A 19,105-nucleotide genomic window follows, 5' to 3' on the forward strand; every position below is an offset into this window, starting at 1 on the left:
CGATAATTTGGAACTTTTACCTTTTGCCAATAAATATAAAAATAAAATTTTGGGAATTGGAACTTAAGAGTAGAGAGACCTTTGTTGATATGTATGAGGCTATGTATTTATGTGTAGATCTGAGTAAGCTTGGTTATCATATAGCGGTTTCTGATGAAATTGAGAACCTCGGAGACCCAAGACCTTTGTTGATATGTATGAGGCTATGTATTTGTGCGTAGTCATTAAACCCATTCTTGCAAATTAGAATATTATTTTATTTGTTATATTGAGCTTTCTTCCTGATAATTTGCATATCTTCAAAATCATTAAAGTAAGTAAAATCAGTTGTTTTTTCGGTGATTAATCTTAATTCTTCGCATTATATTTCTTTTTTTTGAAAAATCTTACTGTTTGGGGAAATTCTCTTTGCGAAATCTGTTGGCCTGAGGATTATCTGGTTGAATAAAAATATGTTCAATTCCCCTTTCGCATAATAATTAATGAAATTGTGTTTTATTTTCGAGAGTGTGCAAAACGTTCCCACTTCTTGAGAGGTACGTTTTGCAAATTTTTTTCTTTCATACATAGAAGATTTTTGGAAGATGATTGATCTCTACATGATATTATATCATATTTCTACATTGAGTCCTTAACAATATTAAATTGCAGGGTTTTCAAATCAAAAAACTAACTTTCGCTCTTTCAGGTCAAATCAGCAAGGCTCTTCTATATAGGTGTTGGATATATTATCAAACTGAAATGAAACTTTCCAGAGATGTCCATAAAATTATTTTGCAAAACATCCCTCTCAAAAAGTGGGAACGTTTTTGCAATTTTTCTTTATTTTTTGTACCATTATCGGTCCATAGAGCGAAATGGGGACCAGGTATTGTGCTTAATGCACGTTTGAGTACATTTGTTGTATACTCTGCAGTTTTCTGAGAAAAAGATTATGAGTGATCTCGTTTTTTCTTAAAGTCATTTTTTTCTTATCAAAAAAAATTAAAATTACGTAAAACTATGACAAAATTACGTAATTCACAATTTTAATGCTGAAAAATAGGAATATAAGCTTATAATACTACAGGTAGATTGAGCATCGATGCGCGCTAATGCCAACATGATTAATTTGAGTCGGTTTTATATATTATTGGAAATTAATCACAAATTGTCCATGAATATAAGTTATATTCTTCGATATTATGAGTTAATGAAGGCTACAATATTTGTAATCATGATTGGCTAGTTAAAATCTATTAGAATAAAAGAAATTGTAATTTAATAATATTGAATTGACATTTTAAATAATTTGAGGTCTAATCCATTATGAGTATGGTTATTACAGGTCACTTATTATTATTCTTTGATATACAAAGAGTTAAAACGATTTGGTAATGAGATATTGTAGAAAATAAAAATAACTGTAATCTATTGAAACTGATAAAAAAAATTAAATCCATTTATTTTTTATTCATATGTTATTATTGATGAGAATTAGATTCATTTAAAATTGAATACATATTTTTGAGAGAGTCAAAAATTTCAGGATCGATTTCATCTTCGCATTCATCCAAATATATTCTAAGCTCGGAATTTTCAAATGCATTCAAAATATTGGCAAAGTTTTCTTTACAAGAAGAGTTAAATAAAATTTCTTGTAAACAATTAATAATAAATTTTGGGTTAAATTCAACAAAATCCGAAAGAATTTCAAACACCTTTTCAAATTTGTCATTAAATATCGAAAGGGATATTGAATCTTTTATGATAATAGCGATGAGGATATTTATCAAAATTTCCTTATTTTTGAAGAGTGCGGGATAAATTTGTCAAGTGTCACTTTTCAATAACCTTAAATTACGCTGTTCTAATTTTTTAAAAAATAACCTTAAATTATATTTGAAGAAATTATGTCTATGATATATGTTTTATTCTAGAATCTTGGAGTTTTCATGCACTACACAAGAGCTCCAAGGTTCCAAGAGTGAATGCTCAATAGCAATTATAGAGATGTACCTTTTCAAAATGACTTTTACTGATTAAATTTAATCAATAGAAGACATTTTGAAAAGGTACCTCTACAATTAGATATACAAGAGATTCAAAGCTTCATTTCAGATAGATTTGAAACTTTGAAACTCTTGGTAGATTTTGAGTGAATGCTGACAATCATCTTTGAGAAGGTTTTCTTAAAGAAAAAACCTTCTCAAAGAGGTTTCTCAGGAGCCCTGAGGCTCCCTTTCGTAATGATTGGGAGCCTTGGGGCTCCTGAGACGAAGAATGGCTTCGCCGAATCTTTGATCAGCAGAGGCCAAATGAAAAGGCCTCTGCTGATGGATTCTCAGGAGCCCTGAGGCTCCCTTTCGTAATGATTGGGAGCCTTGGGGCTCCTGAGACGAAGAATGGCTTCGCCGAATCTTTGATCAGCAGAGGCCAAATGAAAAGGCCTCTGCTGATGGATTCTCAGGAGCCCTGAGGCTCCCTTTCGTAATGATTGGGAGCCTTGGGGCTCCTGCAGCAGAGTATCGCTCCGCTCCATTAATTTTTTTTAAAAAAAAGTGCCGTGTGGCAAATTTGTCCTGTTCCCTCTCCTAACACATAACTCCACAACTACCCAAGTACTATATTGCCACTCCTTCCCGCATTGCATTTGAGAAACATTAAAAGTGGCGACAAGTGCACTTGCCATGGCATATTGTTGCGCGTATATACTACTTCTAATGAAAGAAGCAGTATATACGCGCAATTCGAGTGAGATTGCAGCAGAAAGTCGAGAAGAGAGCCCTTTCTTAAGGTTAGGACTCCCTTCTCGACTTTATTATACAATGAAATATAAATCATAGTATATTTTTGTCACTTTTCACATCGTATTACCCCGATAGAAACAAAACAAAACGACTTTCTTGATATATCAATAAATGGCACGGATAATTTATTGGATGCATTGGAAAAATATTTTAATACATATCCTATTGAGCAAAATCGATTTCAAAAAGATGAAATATTAGAATGGCCCAAGTATTTAATCATACAATTAAACTTTCGTAAGACGAAATGGTGGAAGTGAAGTGATGTTGAAACCTTGATATTTCCTCGAAATTTCTACAAAACATATATTAGACATAAAGCATATATCTTTTTTATTAAGAATGTTGAATAATAATATTATTAAATATTAAGCTTTAAAAAAGCTAATTAAATTCAAAAATGAATATATATTATTATTGGATAAATATTAATCAGAACAAATGATTTTTTTATTAATGCTATGTAATAAACAGAAATTCATCAAAAGTGACAGCTCTCAATTTTTGACATTTGTAAATTCTAAATTGAATGAGAAAAATGAAATAACACTAAGCATAATACAATATTCTAGATTTAATTATAATTAGGAAAAAGTTAGTTTTGAGAGTACTTTTCATAGGCATATAGAATGAAATCTTCTGAAAAATAATATCACATAAACTCATATTATTTTCTAATATATAACTATTTTATATAAAAATCAAATTCAATGATCTTAAAAGCGAAGGATAAACCTCAAAATTTACGAATATAATGAGTGGGAATATAATGCTTATCTATCATAAAACCATATGAAATATCAATTTTTGCTTTACGCCTAATTTTTGACGACAATTAGCAAAAAATGTTAAATGTTAACACTCAGTCCATTTGAATATGAAAAATAAAATTGACTTTGATTAAATGTTTTTATTTATCATGCAATTCTTCTTGCGACCAAAGATTTGAATAAAAGTTCAAAAAATAAGATAGCTTAAAAAATAATATACGGTAGTGTTTACTAATAGATGAATAGTATATAAATTCTATTAAAATGGATTTGATCCAAAAAAATATATAAAATTTGATCATAAATAAAATCGTTTTAAATTACTTCTTCATTTAAATTATAACAATTATTTTTGATTTTTATTTATCATCCACATTCAAATTTGAATCTTATCACAAAAGAAGGACCACTTTTATGACTACTGCCAAATCTATAAACAGAGAATGGCTATTTGAAGCTAAAAGAAGAATAGAAGAAGGTGAATATTACAAAAGTGTGGGAAAGGAAGTTGAATTGGAAAATGGTAAAATTAAATTGAATGTTGCCGAAAATACAATAAGAAGAGCATTTCAACTTCAAGAAATCGAATTACCAAAAGTTAGTCGCGGCAGAAAACCAAATCCACCAACATTTGAACAAAAACAATTAATTAATTCTTGTGTTTCACAATATAAAGGAGGAATTTCAAAAACTTATTTATTGATTAAAAGGTTTCAAAATATTGTTCAAAATCCCGATTGTGAGAAAGAAAAAGAAGAAATTGCAAAAGAATTTGAAAATATAGAAGATTTGACAAAAGATCAAATTTTTGACAATTTACAAAAAATAAAGCCTCATCAAGTGGAAAAATTTATGATGGAATCAGGTTTATCTTCAAAAAGAGATTACAAACCAGCAGATCCACCTACCAAATATCGTGCCATATCAAAGAATTTGATATGGCACTGCGATATTCATTACCTTCACGGTAATGTTTCTTTTCCATTCTTTGCCATATTGAATGATATGACACGTAAAGTTCTCAAAACTAAATTATTGAAAAACAAGTCTTCCAACTCAACAGCGAATATTTTAAGAAAACTTTTAGAGGAGTTTATCCCTTACTGCATCTGGACCGATAACGGCGGTGAAAACCGCGGTGAATTCGGCCAGGTTATGCAGGAAAACGGAATAGTTTGGAAGCACACCTTGCCGTATATGCCAAGACAGAACGGCAAGGTGGAGCGCCTGTGGCCAAGCTTAGAAAAGTTTTTGCCAGACGAGTTGGATGATATTCAACAAATCAAGGACTCAGTTCAGCAGTTCATTGAAAAATACAACAATACACCACATTTATCTCTCGATATTAATCCAAAAACGAATAGTAATTACACTCCTAACGAATTATTCGAAGTTTCAAAATTTTGGTACGAGCCAGAAATGCAAAAATGGGAGTTATATATCAAAGAGGAATGGGTTTTAGCAAAATTTGAATAATTACATCATTTTAAATGACTTCTAAACAATTTTATTTATGATCAAATTTTATATATCTTTTTGGATCAAATCCATTTTAATAGAATTTATATACTATTCATCTATTAGTAAACACTACCGTATATTATTTTTAAGCTATCTTATTTTTTGAAATTTTATTCAAATCTTTGGTCGCAAGAAGAATTGCATGATAAATAAAAACATTTAATCAAAGTCAATTTTATTTTTCATATTCAAATGGACTGAGTGTTAACATTTAACATTTTTTGCTAATTGTCGTCAAAAATTAGGCGTAAAGCAAAAATTGATATTTCATATGGTTTTATGATAGATAAGCATTATATTCCCACTCATTATATTCGTAAATTTTGAGGTTTATCCTTCGCTTTTAAGATCATTGAATTTGATTTTTATATAAAATAGTTATATATTAGAAAATAATATGAGTTTATGTGATATTATTTTTCAGAAGATTTTGTGTTCTTCTTCAAAATTTTATTTTTTATTAAAAAGAATCTTTACGAAATATACATTTACTTTAATTAATATTTAAAAACGTGCTCTATCAAAAGTTCCAAAAATTCAATATTATAGCTTTTCTGAGGTGTCACTTTTGATGAATTTCTGTTTTCAACACTAGACAAAAACAATTATATTAGATGCACATGATTAACATCTCTTGGTCTGATGATGTTTTTCAATTAAAAGATTATTATATACAGTTGAATTTACAAAATTCTTAATTCATAATTGCATGGCACAAGAGAGGTATGATCTGCTTATATGTTAATGATAGATATACCATATTATTTCCATTACTATAAATAACTTAAAGAAATATATCTTCTAAGTGTATTTTTTGTTCAATTTTGTTTGAAAAAAAAATTAAAACGCATTTCTTATCTTGTTTAGCTTTGATAAGTTGGATTAAATAATATTACTAAATACAAATCATGATAACAATTATATATCCATGCTAAATGCCTGAAGATCTGGTGAAAATATTGAGATATGCCTCACTTCCATCATTTCGTCTTACCACATAAAAATATGTGATTTTTAAAACAAGTTAGCTGATATGCTTTTAACAAAACCGAATCAAAAGTATTCAAAAAAATCTGAAATTGTAAAATATCTTAATCAAAAATAAAGGGTTGATCTTCATTTTCGGGATTTCAAAAAAATTTGGAATTTCACCTCCCAAACACACAGATTGTCCAGTTCATTGGCATAGAGAATATCCGATTTCCAGTGTTTTACTCTGAATCTTATTAGTTAAATACCGAATTTCGAACATAAATTCATCAAAATCGAATAAAGAGACTACCAAAAACGACACAAATATAATCAAGTCACAATCATTTAACAGGAACTCCTTAAATGAAGATTTTTACAATTTTAATCTCTATATTTTAGAAAAAAATATGCTCAGTCACAAACACAATTACTATGTTATGGAACAAGGCATTGACACTCGAATCTCTGGCCAATTCGAGGAACATCCAAAATTTCAATAATCTTATCCCACAGAATCCATAGCCCAAAAACTTTAATTTGCATAGTACATTTGAAGACGAATAATATTAGTCCAATTTTTTTTAACTTTGAAATTTTCAAAGATACAAAATTTATTACATTTAGAATTAATGCATTAATATATGCATTTGTTCCGTACCGAAAATGAACTTTACAAAAAGTGACATGAAAAGTCTTAATTACATTAAAGCCAAATGTAAACTTCATTGAGAAAAAGCAGTTTTGTCTCGTATTCAACGTAAAATCTTCAAAAGAAGACTAAACAAAAAGTGCTACACTGATAACAAAGATGAATTTCACATGGAACGCGATGATTCAATAACTGCAGAGTTGCGACATACAATTGCGGAAAATGTATGGACAACCACATGTAATGGTGGAGAACCATCGTATCTTTCAGAGGTCGAATTACTTGATTTTTATGGTGAAATCAATCAAAGAGCAAAAGGTCTTGCATGTGAAAAGGTAATCGAAGCTTATCAGATTGCCTACGAATTACTGGAGTATAGATACAGCAGAGCTTTATATCTAGCTGGCCTTGTTCATCCAGACGAATTTCCAACAAGAGGAAAAAGAATTGTTTACTTCGCTAGAAGTATATCTCCCCTCAAGATCATGGTTAAACAGAGTTTGCTCTGATCTCAACATTGAGATCAAAAGCTCAAAAGAAAATGAGGAAAAACGAGCAAAGTACTGTAACACAGCAACAGTTGCTAACTTCTTACATTAATTTCAGTATACGGCAGGAATTGATCCATGGAATAAGTGGAGTATTTATGAAACATCTCTGCTTCATCAAAGCGTTACAAAGTTATCTGCACTGAAAGCAACCCTCCTTTAACCAAAGAAGAGCATGAATTTGTGCTTGTTACTAGTATCTTCCCATATAATTCTGAAGGATACCGGATGAAACCATTTATTATTGTTCCAGGAATATAAAATTGTTCACAGGAACTCCGCTCCGTGAGAGCATTCCTTACAGGACAATCTTATGGATGGATGACAAAGAAGATATGGGATATCTTTAATTTAACTTTTATTATCGAAATCCAGAGATATCGCTCAAGTCTTGATGCTATCACAGCAGCTCAGCATAATATCGTATTCGGTGATAATCATATCAGCCGAGTAAGTTATTTTACTTGCAAACTTTTGAGTCTCTTCAGAATTGAACTCTTGACATTTCCAGCTTACTGCACAGTAGTTCTCCAGTTATTTGATGTAGGATGTGCAGCATCTTTGAGATCAAAGAATAACAGGTTAAAATATGTTCCGCTTTACACATATGAGCAAGATAATTTATCAAATACCCCAAAACCAAGGTTAAAAATTGTAAGAATTTTAATTGATGCTTGTGATTAAGTCAATGCATCAGTATGGTATTCATCCGTGGAACCCAGATAAAGCCTTATCCAACGAATTAACAAACAAAACATCAAACGCAATACCAAATCCCACATATATATTTAATTCTTCTTGCAAAAAATTAACATCTGACGCCGAATTACTTAAAATTGCGCAATTTGAAGCAATCAAATTCAAACATTAAATCAAGCACTGATAGTTATTGTAACAAATATTTCGAATTATTTAGATTATTATCCTCCAAATACAAAAATTCTCAGCAAAGGGATGAAATTGAGTCAATTTAATGGAGCAAAACGAAGTGAGGTGAAATTCACCACTTTGACACCTCGTATTTTTCAGATATATCGATTAATATTGAGTTTTATTGGGATGGAAAACATACTGAAAAACCTGCAATATCAACACCTTTTTATATAATATTGAATAAATAAAAATTTGTTTTTATTTTCCAAAAAGATATATGATACATTTTTATTATACAGGTTAAAAACTGTCTAGCTTTTGCTTTTAGTGCTCGACCAGAGGCATACATTGAAAATACAATCCTCTCCATGGTTTTTGTGTAGGATCTGATCTTCTCAAAACGATGATATTGACTATTATTATATGAATTGAATGTATTTATGAATATTTCGAAATTTTAATATAAATAATTTATTAAAAATAAAAATTGAACGTAAGTACAAAAAATATAATTTGAAAGCAAATTAAAAATTAACGATACGATAATTTGGAACTTTTACCTTTTGCCAATAAATATAAAAATAAAATTTTGGGAATTGGAACTTAAGAGTAGAGAGACCTTTGTTGATATGTATGAGGCTATGTATTTATGTGTAGATCTGAGTAAGCTTGGTTATCATATAGCGGTTTCTGATGAAATTGAGAACCTCGGAGACCCAAGACCTTTGTTGATATGTATGAGGCTATGTATTTGTGCGTAGTCATTAAACCCATTCTTGCAAATTAGAATATTATTTTATTTGTTATATTGAGCTTTCTTCCTGATAATTTGCATATCTTCAAAATCATTAAAGTAAGTAAAATCAGTTGTTTTTTCGGTGATTAATCTTAATTCTTCGCATTATATTTCTTTTTTTTGAAAAATCTTACTGTTTGGGGAAATTCTCTTTGCGAAATCTGTTGGCCTGAGGATTATCTGGTTGAATAAAAATATGTTCAATTCCCCTTTCGCATAATAATTAATGAAATTGTGTTTTATTTTCGAGAGTGTGCAAAACGTTCCCACTTCTTGAGAGGTACGTTTTGCAAATTTTTTTCTTTCATACATAGAAGATTTTTGGAAGATGATTGATCTCTACATGATATTATATCATATTTCTACATTGAGTCCTTAACAATATTAAATTGCAGGGTTTTCAAATCAAAAAACTAACTTTCGCTCTTTCAGGTCAAATCAGCAAGGCTCTTCTATATAGGTGTTGGATATATTATCAAACTGAAATGAAACTTTCCAGAGATGTCCATAAAATTATTTTGCAAAACATCCCTCTCAAAAAGTGGGAACGTTTTTGCAATTTTTCTTTATTTTTTGTACCATTATCGGTCCATAGAGCGAAATGGGGACCAGGTATTGTGCTTAATGCACGTTTGAGTACATTTGTTGTATACTCTGCAGTTTTCTGAGAAAAAGATTATGAGTGATCTCGTTTTTTCTTAAAGTCATTTTTTTCTTATCAAAAAAAATTAAAATTACGTAAAACTATGACAAAATTACGTAATTCACAATTTTAATGCTGAAAAATAGGAATATAAGCTTATAATACTACAGGTAGATTGAGCATCGATGCGCGCTAATGCCAACATGATTAATTTGAGTCGGTTTTATATATTATTGGAAATTAATCACAAATTGTCCATGAATATAAGTTATATTCTTCGATATTATGAGTTAATGAAGGCTACAATATTTGTAATCATGATTGGCTAGTTAAAATCTATTAGAATAAAAGAAATTGTAATTTAATAATATTGAATTGACATTTTAAATAATTTGAGGTCTAATCCATTATGAGTATGGTTATTACAGGTCACTTATTATTATTCTTTGATATACAAAGAGTTAAAACGATTTGGTAATGAGATATTGTAGAAAATAAAAATAACTGTAATCTATTGAAACTGATAAAAAAAATTAAATCCATTTATTTTTTATTCATATGTTATTATTGATGAGAATTAGATTCATTTAAAATTGAATACATATTTTTGAGAGAGTCAAAAATTTCAGGATCGATTTCATCTTCGCATTCATCCAAATATATTCTAAGCTCGGAATTTTCAAATGCATTCAAAATATTGGCAAAGTTTTCTTTACAAGAAGAGTTAAATAAAATTTCTTGTAAACAATTAATAATAAATTTTGGGTTAAATTCAACAAAATCCGAAAGAATTTCAAACACCTTTTCAAATTTGTCATTAAATATCGAAAGGGATATTGAATCTTTTATGATAATAGCGATGAGGATATTTATCAAAATTTCCTTATTTTTGAAGAGTGCGGGATAAATTTGTCAAGTGTCACTTTTCAATAACCTTAAATTACGCTGTTCTAATTTTTTAAAAAATAACCTTAAATTATATTTGAAGAAATTATGTCTATGATATATGTTTTATTCTAGAATCTTGGAGTTTTCATGCACTACACAAGAGCTCCAAGGTTCCAAGAGTGAATGCTCAATAGCAATTATAGAGATGTACCTTTTCAAAATGACTTTTACTGATTAAATTTAATCAATAGAAGACATTTTGAAAAGGTACCTCTACAATTAGATATACAAGAGATTCAAAGCTTCATTTCAGATAGATTTGAAACTTTGAAACTCTTGGTAGATTTTGAGTGAATGCTGACAATCATCTTTGAGAAGGTTTTCTTAAAGAAAACCTTCTCAAAGAGGTTTCTCAGGAGCCCTGAGGCTCCCTTTCGTAATGATTGGGAGCCTTGGGGCTCCTGAGACGAAGAATGGCTTCGCCGAATCTTTGATCAGCAGAGGCCAAATGAAAAGGCCTCTACTGATGGATTCTCAGGAGCCCTGAGGCTCCCTTTCGTAATGATTGGGAGCCTTGGGGCTCCTGAGACGAAGAATGGCTTCGCCGAATCTTTGATCAGCAGAGGCCAAATGAAAAGGCCTCTGCTGATGGATTCTCAGGAGCCCTGAGGCTCCCTTTCGTAATGATTGGGAGCCTTGGGGCTCCTGAGACGAAGAATGGCTTCGCCGAATCTTTGATCAGCAGAGGCCAAATGAAAAGGCCTCTGCTGATGGATTCTCAGGAGCCCTGAGGCTCCCTTTCGTAATGATTGGGAGCCTTGGGGCTCCTGCAGCAGAGTATCGCTCCGCTCCATTAATTTTTTTTAAAAAAAAGTGCCGTGTGGCAAATTTGTCCTGTTCCCTCTCCTAACACATAACTCCACAACTACCCAAGTACTATATTGCCACTCCTTCCCGCATTGCATTTGAGAAACATTAAAAGTGGCGACAAGTGCACTTGCCATGGCATATTGTTGCGCGTATATACTACTTCTAATGAAAGAAGCAGTATATACGCGCAATTCGAGTGAGATTGCAGCAGAAAGTCGAGAAGAGAGCCCTTTCTTAAGGTTAGGACTCCCTTCTCGACTTTATTATACAATGAAATATAAATCATAGTATATTTTTGTCACTTTTCACATCGTATTACCCCGATAGAAACAAAACAAAACGACTTTCTTGATATATCAATAAATGGCACGGATAATTTATTGGATGCATTGGAAAAATATTTTAATACATATCCTATTGAGCAAAATCGATTTCAAAAAGATGAAATATTAGAATGGCCCAAGTATTTAATCATACAATTAAACTTTCGTAAGACGAAATGGTGGAAGTGAAGTGATGTTGAAACCTTGATATTTCCTCGAAATTTCTACAAAACATATATTAGACATAAAGCATATATCTTATTTTATTAAGAATGTTGAATAATAATATTATTAAATATTAAGCTTTAAAAAAGCTAATTAAATTCAAAAATGAATATATATTATTATTGGATAAATATTAATCAGAACAAATGATTTTTTTATTAATGCTATGTAATAAACAGAAATTCATCAAAAGTGACAGCTCTCAATTTTTGACATTTGTAAATTCTAAATTGAATGAGAAAAATGAAATAACACTAAGCATAATACAATATTCTAGATTTAATTATAATTAGGAAAAAGTTAGTTTTGAGAGTACTTTTCATAGGCATATAGAATGAAATCTTCTGAAAAATAATATCACATAAACTCATATTATTTTCTAATATATAACTATTTTATATAAAAATCAAATTCAATGATCTTAAAAGCGAAGGATAAACCTCAAAATTTACGAATATAATGAGTGGGAATATAATGCTTATCTATCATAAAACCATATGAAATATCAATTTTTGCTTTACGCCTAATTTTTGACGACAATTAGCAAAAAATGTTAAATGTTAACACTCAGTCCATTTGAATATGAAAAATAAAATTGACTTTGATTAAATGTTTTTATTTATCATGCAATTCTTCTTGCGACCAAAGATTTGAATAAAAGTTCAAAAAATAAGATAGCTTAAAAAATAATATACGGTAGTGTTTACTAATAGATGAATAGTATATAAATTCTATTAAAATGGATTTGATCCAAAAAAATATATAAAATTTGATCATAAATAAAATCGTTTTAAATTACTTCTTCATTTAAATTATAACAATTATTTTTGATTTTTATTTATCATCCACATTCAAATTTGAATCTTATCACAAAAGAAGGACCACTTTTATGACTACTGCCAAATCTATAAACAGAGAATGGCTATTTGAAGCTAAAAGAAGAATAGAAGAAGGTGAATATTACAAAAGTGTGGGAAAGGAAGTTGAATTGGAAAATGGTAAAATTAAATTGAATGTTGCCGAAAATACAATAAGAAGAGCATTTCAACTTCAAGAAATCGAATTACCAAAAGTTAGTCGCGGCAGAAAACCAAATCCACCAACATTTGAACAAAAACAATTAATTAATTCTTGTGTTTCACAATATAAAGGAGGAATTTCAAAAACTTATTTATTGATTAAAAGGTTTCAAAATATTGTTCAAAATCCCGATTGTGAGAAAGAAAAAGAAGAAATTGCAAAAGAATTTGAAAATATAGAAGATTTGACAAAAGATCAAATTTTTGACAATTTACAAAAAATAAAGCCTCATCAAGTGGAAAAATTTATGATGGAATCAGGTTTATCTTCAAAAAGAGATTACAAACCAGCAGATCCACCTACCAAATATCGTGCCATATCAAAGAATTTGATATGGCACTGCGATATTCATTACCTTCACGGTAATGTTTCTTTTCCATTCTTTGCCATATTGAATGATATGACACGTAAAGTTCTCAAAACTAAATTATTGAAAAACAAGTCTTCCAACTCAACAGCGAATATTTTAAGAAAACTTTTAGAGGAGTTTATCCCTTACTGCATCTGGACCGATAACGGCGGTGAAAACCGCGGTGAATTCGGCCAGGTTATGCAGGAAAACGGAATAGTTTGGAAGCACACCTTGCCGTATATGCCAAGACAGAACGGCAAGGTGGAGCGCCTGTGGCCAAGCTTAGAAAAGTTTTTGCCAGACGAGTTGGATGATATTCAACAAATCAAGGACTCAGTTCAGCAGTTCATTGAAAAATACAACAATACACCACATTTATCTCTCGATATTAATCCAAAAACGAATAGTAATTACACTCCTAACGAATTATTCGAAGTTTCAAAATTTTGGTACGAGCCAGAAATGCAAAAATGGGAGTTATATATCAAAGAGGAATGGGTTTTAGCAAAATTTGAATAATTACATCATTTTAAATGACTTCTAAACAATTTTATTTATGATCAAATTTTATATATCTTTTTGGATCAAATCCATTTTAATAGAATTTATATACTATTCATCTATTAGTAAACACTACCGTATATTATTTTTAAGCTATCTTATTTTTTGAAATTTTATTCAAATCTTTGGTCGCAAGAAGAATTGCATGATAAATAAAAACATTTAATCAAAGTCAATTTTATTTTTCATATTCAAATGGACTGAGTGTTAACATTTAACATTTTTTGCTAATTGTCGTCAAAAATTAGGCGTAAAGCAAAAATTGATATTTCATATGGTTTTATGATAGATAAGCATTATATTCCCACTCATTATATTCGTAAATTTTGAGGTTTATCCTTCGCTTTTAAGATCATTGAATTTGATTTTTATATAAAATAGTTATATATTAGAAAATAATATGAGTTTATGTGATATTATTTTTCAGAAGATTTTGTGTTCTTCTTCAAAATTTTATTTTTTATTAAAAAGAATCTTTACGAAATATACATTTACTTTAATTAATATTTAAAAACGTGCTCTATCAAAAGTTCCAAAAATTCAATATTATAGCTTTTCTGAGGTGTCACTTTTGATGAATTTCTGTTTTCAACACTAGACAAAAACAATTATATTAGATGCACATGATTAACATCTCTTGGTCTGATGATGTTTTTCAATTAAAAGATTATTATATACAGTTGAATTTACAAAATTCTTAATTCATAATTGCATGGCACAAGAGAGGTATGATCTGCTTATATGTTAATGATAGATATACCATATTATTTCCATTACTATAAATAACTTAAAGAAATATATCTTCTAAGTGTATTTTTTGTTCAATTTTGTTTGAAAAAAAAATTAAAACGCATTTCTTATCTTGTTTAGCTTTGATAAGTTGGATTAAATAATATTACTAAATACAAATCATGATAACAATTATATATTGTTGAAACAGAAATTCATCAAAAGTGACACCTCAGAAAAGCTTAAAATATTGAATTTTTGGAACTTTGATAGAGCACGTTTTAAATATAATTAAAGTAAATGTATATTTTGTAAAGATTCTTTTTAATAAAAAAATAAAATTTTGAAGAAAACACAAAATCTTCTGAAAAATAATATCACATAAACTCATATTATTTTCTAAATATAACTATTTTATATAAAAATCAAATTCAATGATCTTAAAGCGAAGGATAAACCTCAAAATTACGAAGTATAATGAGTGGAATATTATTTTTCAGAAGATTTCATTCTATATGCTATGAAAAGTACTCTCAAAACTAACTTTTTCCTAATTATAATTAAATCTAGAATATTGTATTATGCTTAGTATTATTTCATTTTTCTCATTCAATTTAGAATTACAAATGTCAAAAAATTGAGAGCTGTCACTTTTGATGAATTTTCTGTTTATTACAATATCCATGCTAAATGCCTGAAGATCTGGTGAAAATATTGAGATATGCCTCACTTCCATCATTTCGTCTTACCACATAAAAATATGTGATTTTTAAAACAAGTTAGCTGATATGCTTTTAACAAAACCGAATCAAAAGTATTCAAAAAAATCTGAAATTGTAAAATATCTTAATCAAAAATAAAGGGTTGATCTTCATTTTCGGGATTTCAAAAAAATTTGGAATTTCACCTCCCAAACACACAGATTGTCCAGTTCATTGGCATAGAGAATATCCGATTTCCAGTGTTTTACTCTGAATCTTATTAGTTAAATACCGAATTTCGAACATAAATTCATCAAAATCGAATAAAGAGACTACCAAAAACGACACAAATATAATCAAGTCACAATCATTTAACAGGAACTCCTTAAATGAAGATTTTTACAATTTTAATCTCTATATTTTAGAAAAAAATATGCTCAGTCACAAACACAATTACTATGTTATGGAACAAGGCATTGACACTCGAATCTCTGGCCAATTCGAGGAACATCCAAAATTTCAATAATCTTATCCCACAGAATCCATAGCCCAAAAACTTTAATTTGCATAGTACATTTGAAGACGAATAATATTAGTCCAATTTTTTTTAACTTTGAAATTTTCAAAGATACAAAATTTATTACATTTAGAATTAATGCATTAATATATGCATTTGTTCCGTACCGAAAATGAACTTTACAAAAAGTGACATGAAAAGTCTTAATTACATTAAAGCCAAATGTAAACTTCATTGAGAAAAAGCAGTTTTGTCTCGTATTCAACGTAAAATCTTCAAAAGAAGACTAAACAAAAAGTGCTACACTGATAACAAAGATGAATTTCACATGGAACGCGATGATTCAATAACTGCAGAGTTGCGACATACAATTGCGGAAAATGTATGGACAACCACATGTAATGGTGGAGAACCATCGTATCTTTCAGAGGTCGAATTACTTGATTTTTATGGTGAAATCAATCAAAGAGCAAAAGGTCTTGCATGTGAAAAGGTAATCGAAGCTTATCAGATTGCCTACGAATTACTGGAGTATAGATACAGCAGAGCTTTATATCTAGCTGGCCTTGTTCATCCAGACGAATTTCCAACAAGAGGAAAAAGAATTGTTTACTTCGCTAGAAGTATATCTCCCCTCAAGATCATGGTTAAACAGAGTTTGCTCTGATCTCAACATTGAGATCAAAAGCTCAAAAGAAAATGAGGAAAAACGAGCAAAGTACTGTAACACAGCAACAGTTGCTAACTTCTTACATTAATTTCAGTATACGGCAGGAATTGATCCATGGAATAAGTGGAGTATTTATGAAACATCTCTGCTTCATCAAAGCGTTACAAAGTTATCTGCACTGAAAGCAACCCTCCTTTAACCAAAGAAGAGCATGAATTTGTGCTTGTTACTAGTATCTTCCCATATAATTCTGAAGGATACCGGATGAAACCATTTATTATTGTTCCAGGAATATAAAATTGTTCACAGGAACTCCGCTCCGTGAGAGCATTCCTTACAGGACAATCTTATGGATGGATGACAAAGAAGATATGGGATATCTTTAATTTAACTTTTATTATCGAAATCCAGAGATATCGCTCAAGTCTTGATGCTATCACAGCAGCTCAGCATAATATCGTATTCGGTGATAATCATATCAGCCGAGTAAGTTATTTTACTTGCAAACTTTTGAGTCTCTTCAGAATTGAACTCTTGACATTTCCAGCTTACTGCACAGTAGTTCTCCAGTTATTTGATGTAGGATGTGCAGCATCTTTGAGATCAAAGAATAACAGGTTAAAATATGTTCCGCTTTACACATATGAGCAAGATAATTTATCAAATACCCCAAAACCAAGGTTAAAAATTGTAAGAATTTTAATTGATGCTTGTGATTAAGTCAATGCATCAGTATGGTATTCATCCGTGGAACCCAGATAAAGCCTTATCCAACGAATTAACAAACAAAACATCAAACGCAATACCAAATCCCACATATATATTTAATTCTTCTTGCAAAAAATTAACATCTGACGCCGAATTACTTAAAATTGCGCAATTTGAAGCAATCAAATTCAAACATTAAATCAAGCACTGATAGTTATTGTAACAAATATTTCGAATTATTTAGATTATTATCCTCCAAATACAAAAATTCTCAGCAAAGGGATGAAATTGAGTCAATTTAATGGAGCAAAACGAAGTGAGGTGAAATTCACCACTTTGACACCTCGTATTTTTCAGATATATCGATTAATATTGAGTTTTATTGGGATGGAAAACATACTGAAAAACCTGCAATATCAACACCTTTTTATATAATATTGAATAAATAAAAATTTGTTTTTATTTTCCAAAAAGATATATGATACATTTTTATTATACAGGTTAAAAACTGTCTAGCTTTTGCTTTTAGTGCTCGACCAGAGGCATACATTGAAAATACAATCCTCTCCATGGTTTTTGTGTAGGATCTGATCTTCTCAAAACGATGATATTGACTATTATTATATGAATTGAATGTATTTATGAATATTTCGAAATTTTAATATAAATAATTTATTAAAAATAAAAATTGAACGTAAGTACAAAAAATATAATTTGAAAGCAAATTAAAAATTAACGATACGATAATTTGGAACTTTTACCTTTTGCCAATAAATATAAAAATAAAATTTTGGGAATTGGAACTTAAGAGTAGAGAGACCTTTGTTGATATGTATGAGGCTATGTATTTATGTGTAGATCTGAGTAAGCTTGGTTATCATATAGCGGTTTCTGATGAAATTGAGAACCTCGGAGACCCAAGACCTTTGTTGATATGTATGAGGCTATGTATTTGTGCGTAGTCATTAAACCCATTCTTGCAAATTAGAATATTATTTTATTTGTTATATTGAGCTTTCTTCCTGATAATTTGCATATCTTCAAAATCATTAAAGTAAGTAAAATCAGTTGTTTTTTCGGTGATTAATCTTAATTCTTCGCATTATATTTCTTTTTTTTGAAAAATCTTACTGTTTGGGGAAATTCTCTTTGCGAAATCTGTTGGCCTGAGGATTATCTGGTTGAATAAAAATATGTTCAATTCCCCTTTCGCATAATAATTAATGAAATTGTGTTTTATTTTCGAGAGTGTGCAAAACGTTCCCACTTCTTGAGAGGTACGTTTTGCAAATTTTTTTCTTTCATACATAGAAGATTTTTGGAAGATGATTGATCTCTACATGATATTATATCATATTTCTACATTGAGTCCTTAACAATATTAAATTGCAGGGTTTTCAAATCAAAAAACTAACTTTCGCTCTTTCAGGTCAAATCAGCAAGGCTCTTCTATATAGGTGTTGGATATATTATCAAACTGAAATGAAACTTTCCAGAGATGTCCATAAAATTATTTTGCAAAACATCCCTCTCAAAAAGTGGGAACGTTTTTGCAATTTTTCTTTATTTTTTGTACCATTATCGGTCCATAGAGCGAAATGGGGACCAGGTATTGTGCTTAATGCACGTTTGAGTACATTTGTTGTATACTCTGCAGTTTTCTGAGAAAAAGATTATGAGTGATCTCGTTTTTTCTTAAAGTCATTTTTTTCTTATCAAAAAAAATTAAAATTACGTAAAACTATGACAAAATTACGTAATTCACAATTTTAATGCTGAAAAATAGGAATATAAGCTTATAATACTACAGGTAGATTGAGCATCGATGCGCGCTAATGCCAACATGATTAATTTGAGTCGGTTTTATATATTATTGGAAATTAATCACAAATTGTCCATGAATATAAGTTATATTCTTCG

General features: G+C 29.8%; 2 protein-coding genes across 2 annotated transcripts, besides 18 other annotated features; both read left to right on the forward strand.

The window, feature by feature from the left end:
* Nucleotides 1–1,793: 1,793 nt before the first annotated feature.
* Nucleotides 1,794–2,569: a mobile genetic element.
* Nucleotides 2,536–2,569: a terminal%2Cinverted (terminal inverted repeat of MuDR-4N1_TV transposon ID:TVAGG3_0137960).
* A 684-nt stretch (nucleotides 2,570–3,253) lies between these two features.
* Nucleotides 3,254–3,290: a mobile genetic element.
* Nucleotides 3,254–3,290: a terminal%2Cinverted (terminal inverted repeat of Banshee-A3 transposon ID:TVAGG3_0137970).
* Nucleotides 3,291–3,973: 683 nt separating this feature from the next.
* Nucleotides 3,974–5,032: a mobile genetic element.
* A 601-nt stretch (nucleotides 5,033–5,633) lies between these two features.
* Nucleotides 5,634–5,671: a mobile genetic element.
* Nucleotides 5,634–5,671: a terminal%2Cinverted (terminal inverted repeat of Banshee-A3 transposon ID:TVAGG3_0137990).
* Nucleotides 5,672–6,871: 1,200 nt separating this feature from the next.
* TVAGG3_0138000 (uncharacterized protein) lies at nucleotides 6,872–7,210 on the forward strand (the record flags this gene model as incomplete). The annotated part of the gene is made up of 1 exon (XM_051224187.1): nucleotides 6,872–7,210. One exon carries the CDS (start codon nucleotides 6,872–6,874, stop codon nucleotides 7,208–7,210), a length of 339 nt encoding a protein of 112 aa, XP_051109173.1.
* Nucleotides 7,211–10,455: 3,245 nt separating this feature from the next.
* Nucleotides 10,456–11,351: a mobile genetic element.
* Nucleotides 11,318–11,351: a terminal%2Cinverted (terminal inverted repeat of MuDR-4N1_TV transposon ID:TVAGG3_0138010).
* Nucleotides 11,352–12,036: 685 nt separating this feature from the next.
* Nucleotides 12,037–12,073: a mobile genetic element.
* Nucleotides 12,037–12,073: a terminal%2Cinverted (terminal inverted repeat of Banshee-A3 transposon ID:TVAGG3_0138020).
* A 683-nt stretch (nucleotides 12,074–12,756) lies between these two features.
* Nucleotides 12,757–13,815: a mobile genetic element.
* A 601-nt stretch (nucleotides 13,816–14,416) lies between these two features.
* Nucleotides 14,417–14,454: a mobile genetic element.
* Nucleotides 14,417–14,454: a terminal%2Cinverted (terminal inverted repeat of Banshee-A3 transposon ID:TVAGG3_0138040).
* Nucleotides 14,455–14,789: 335 nt separating this feature from the next.
* Nucleotides 14,790–14,826: a mobile genetic element.
* Nucleotides 14,790–14,826: a terminal%2Cinverted (terminal inverted repeat of Banshee-A3 transposon ID:TVAGG3_0138050).
* Nucleotides 14,827–15,226: 400 nt separating this feature from the next.
* Nucleotides 15,227–15,264: a mobile genetic element.
* Nucleotides 15,227–15,264: a terminal%2Cinverted (terminal inverted repeat of Banshee-A3 transposon ID:TVAGG3_0138060).
* An 871-nt stretch (nucleotides 15,265–16,135) lies between these two features.
* On the forward strand, nucleotides 16,136–16,474 carry TVAGG3_0138070 (uncharacterized protein; the record flags this gene model as incomplete). The annotated part of the gene is made up of 1 exon (XM_051224188.1): nucleotides 16,136–16,474. One exon carries the CDS (start codon nucleotides 16,136–16,138, stop codon nucleotides 16,472–16,474), a length of 339 nt encoding a protein of 112 aa, XP_051109174.1.
* Nucleotides 16,475–19,105: the final 2,631 nt, after the last annotated feature.

This window comes from Trichomonas vaginalis, chromosome IV (assembly GCF_026262505.1).
Source record: "Trichomonas vaginalis G3 chromosome IV, whole genome shotgun sequence".
Classification (NCBI taxonomy): domain Eukaryota; phylum Parabasalia; order Trichomonadida; family Trichomonadidae; genus Trichomonas; species Trichomonas vaginalis.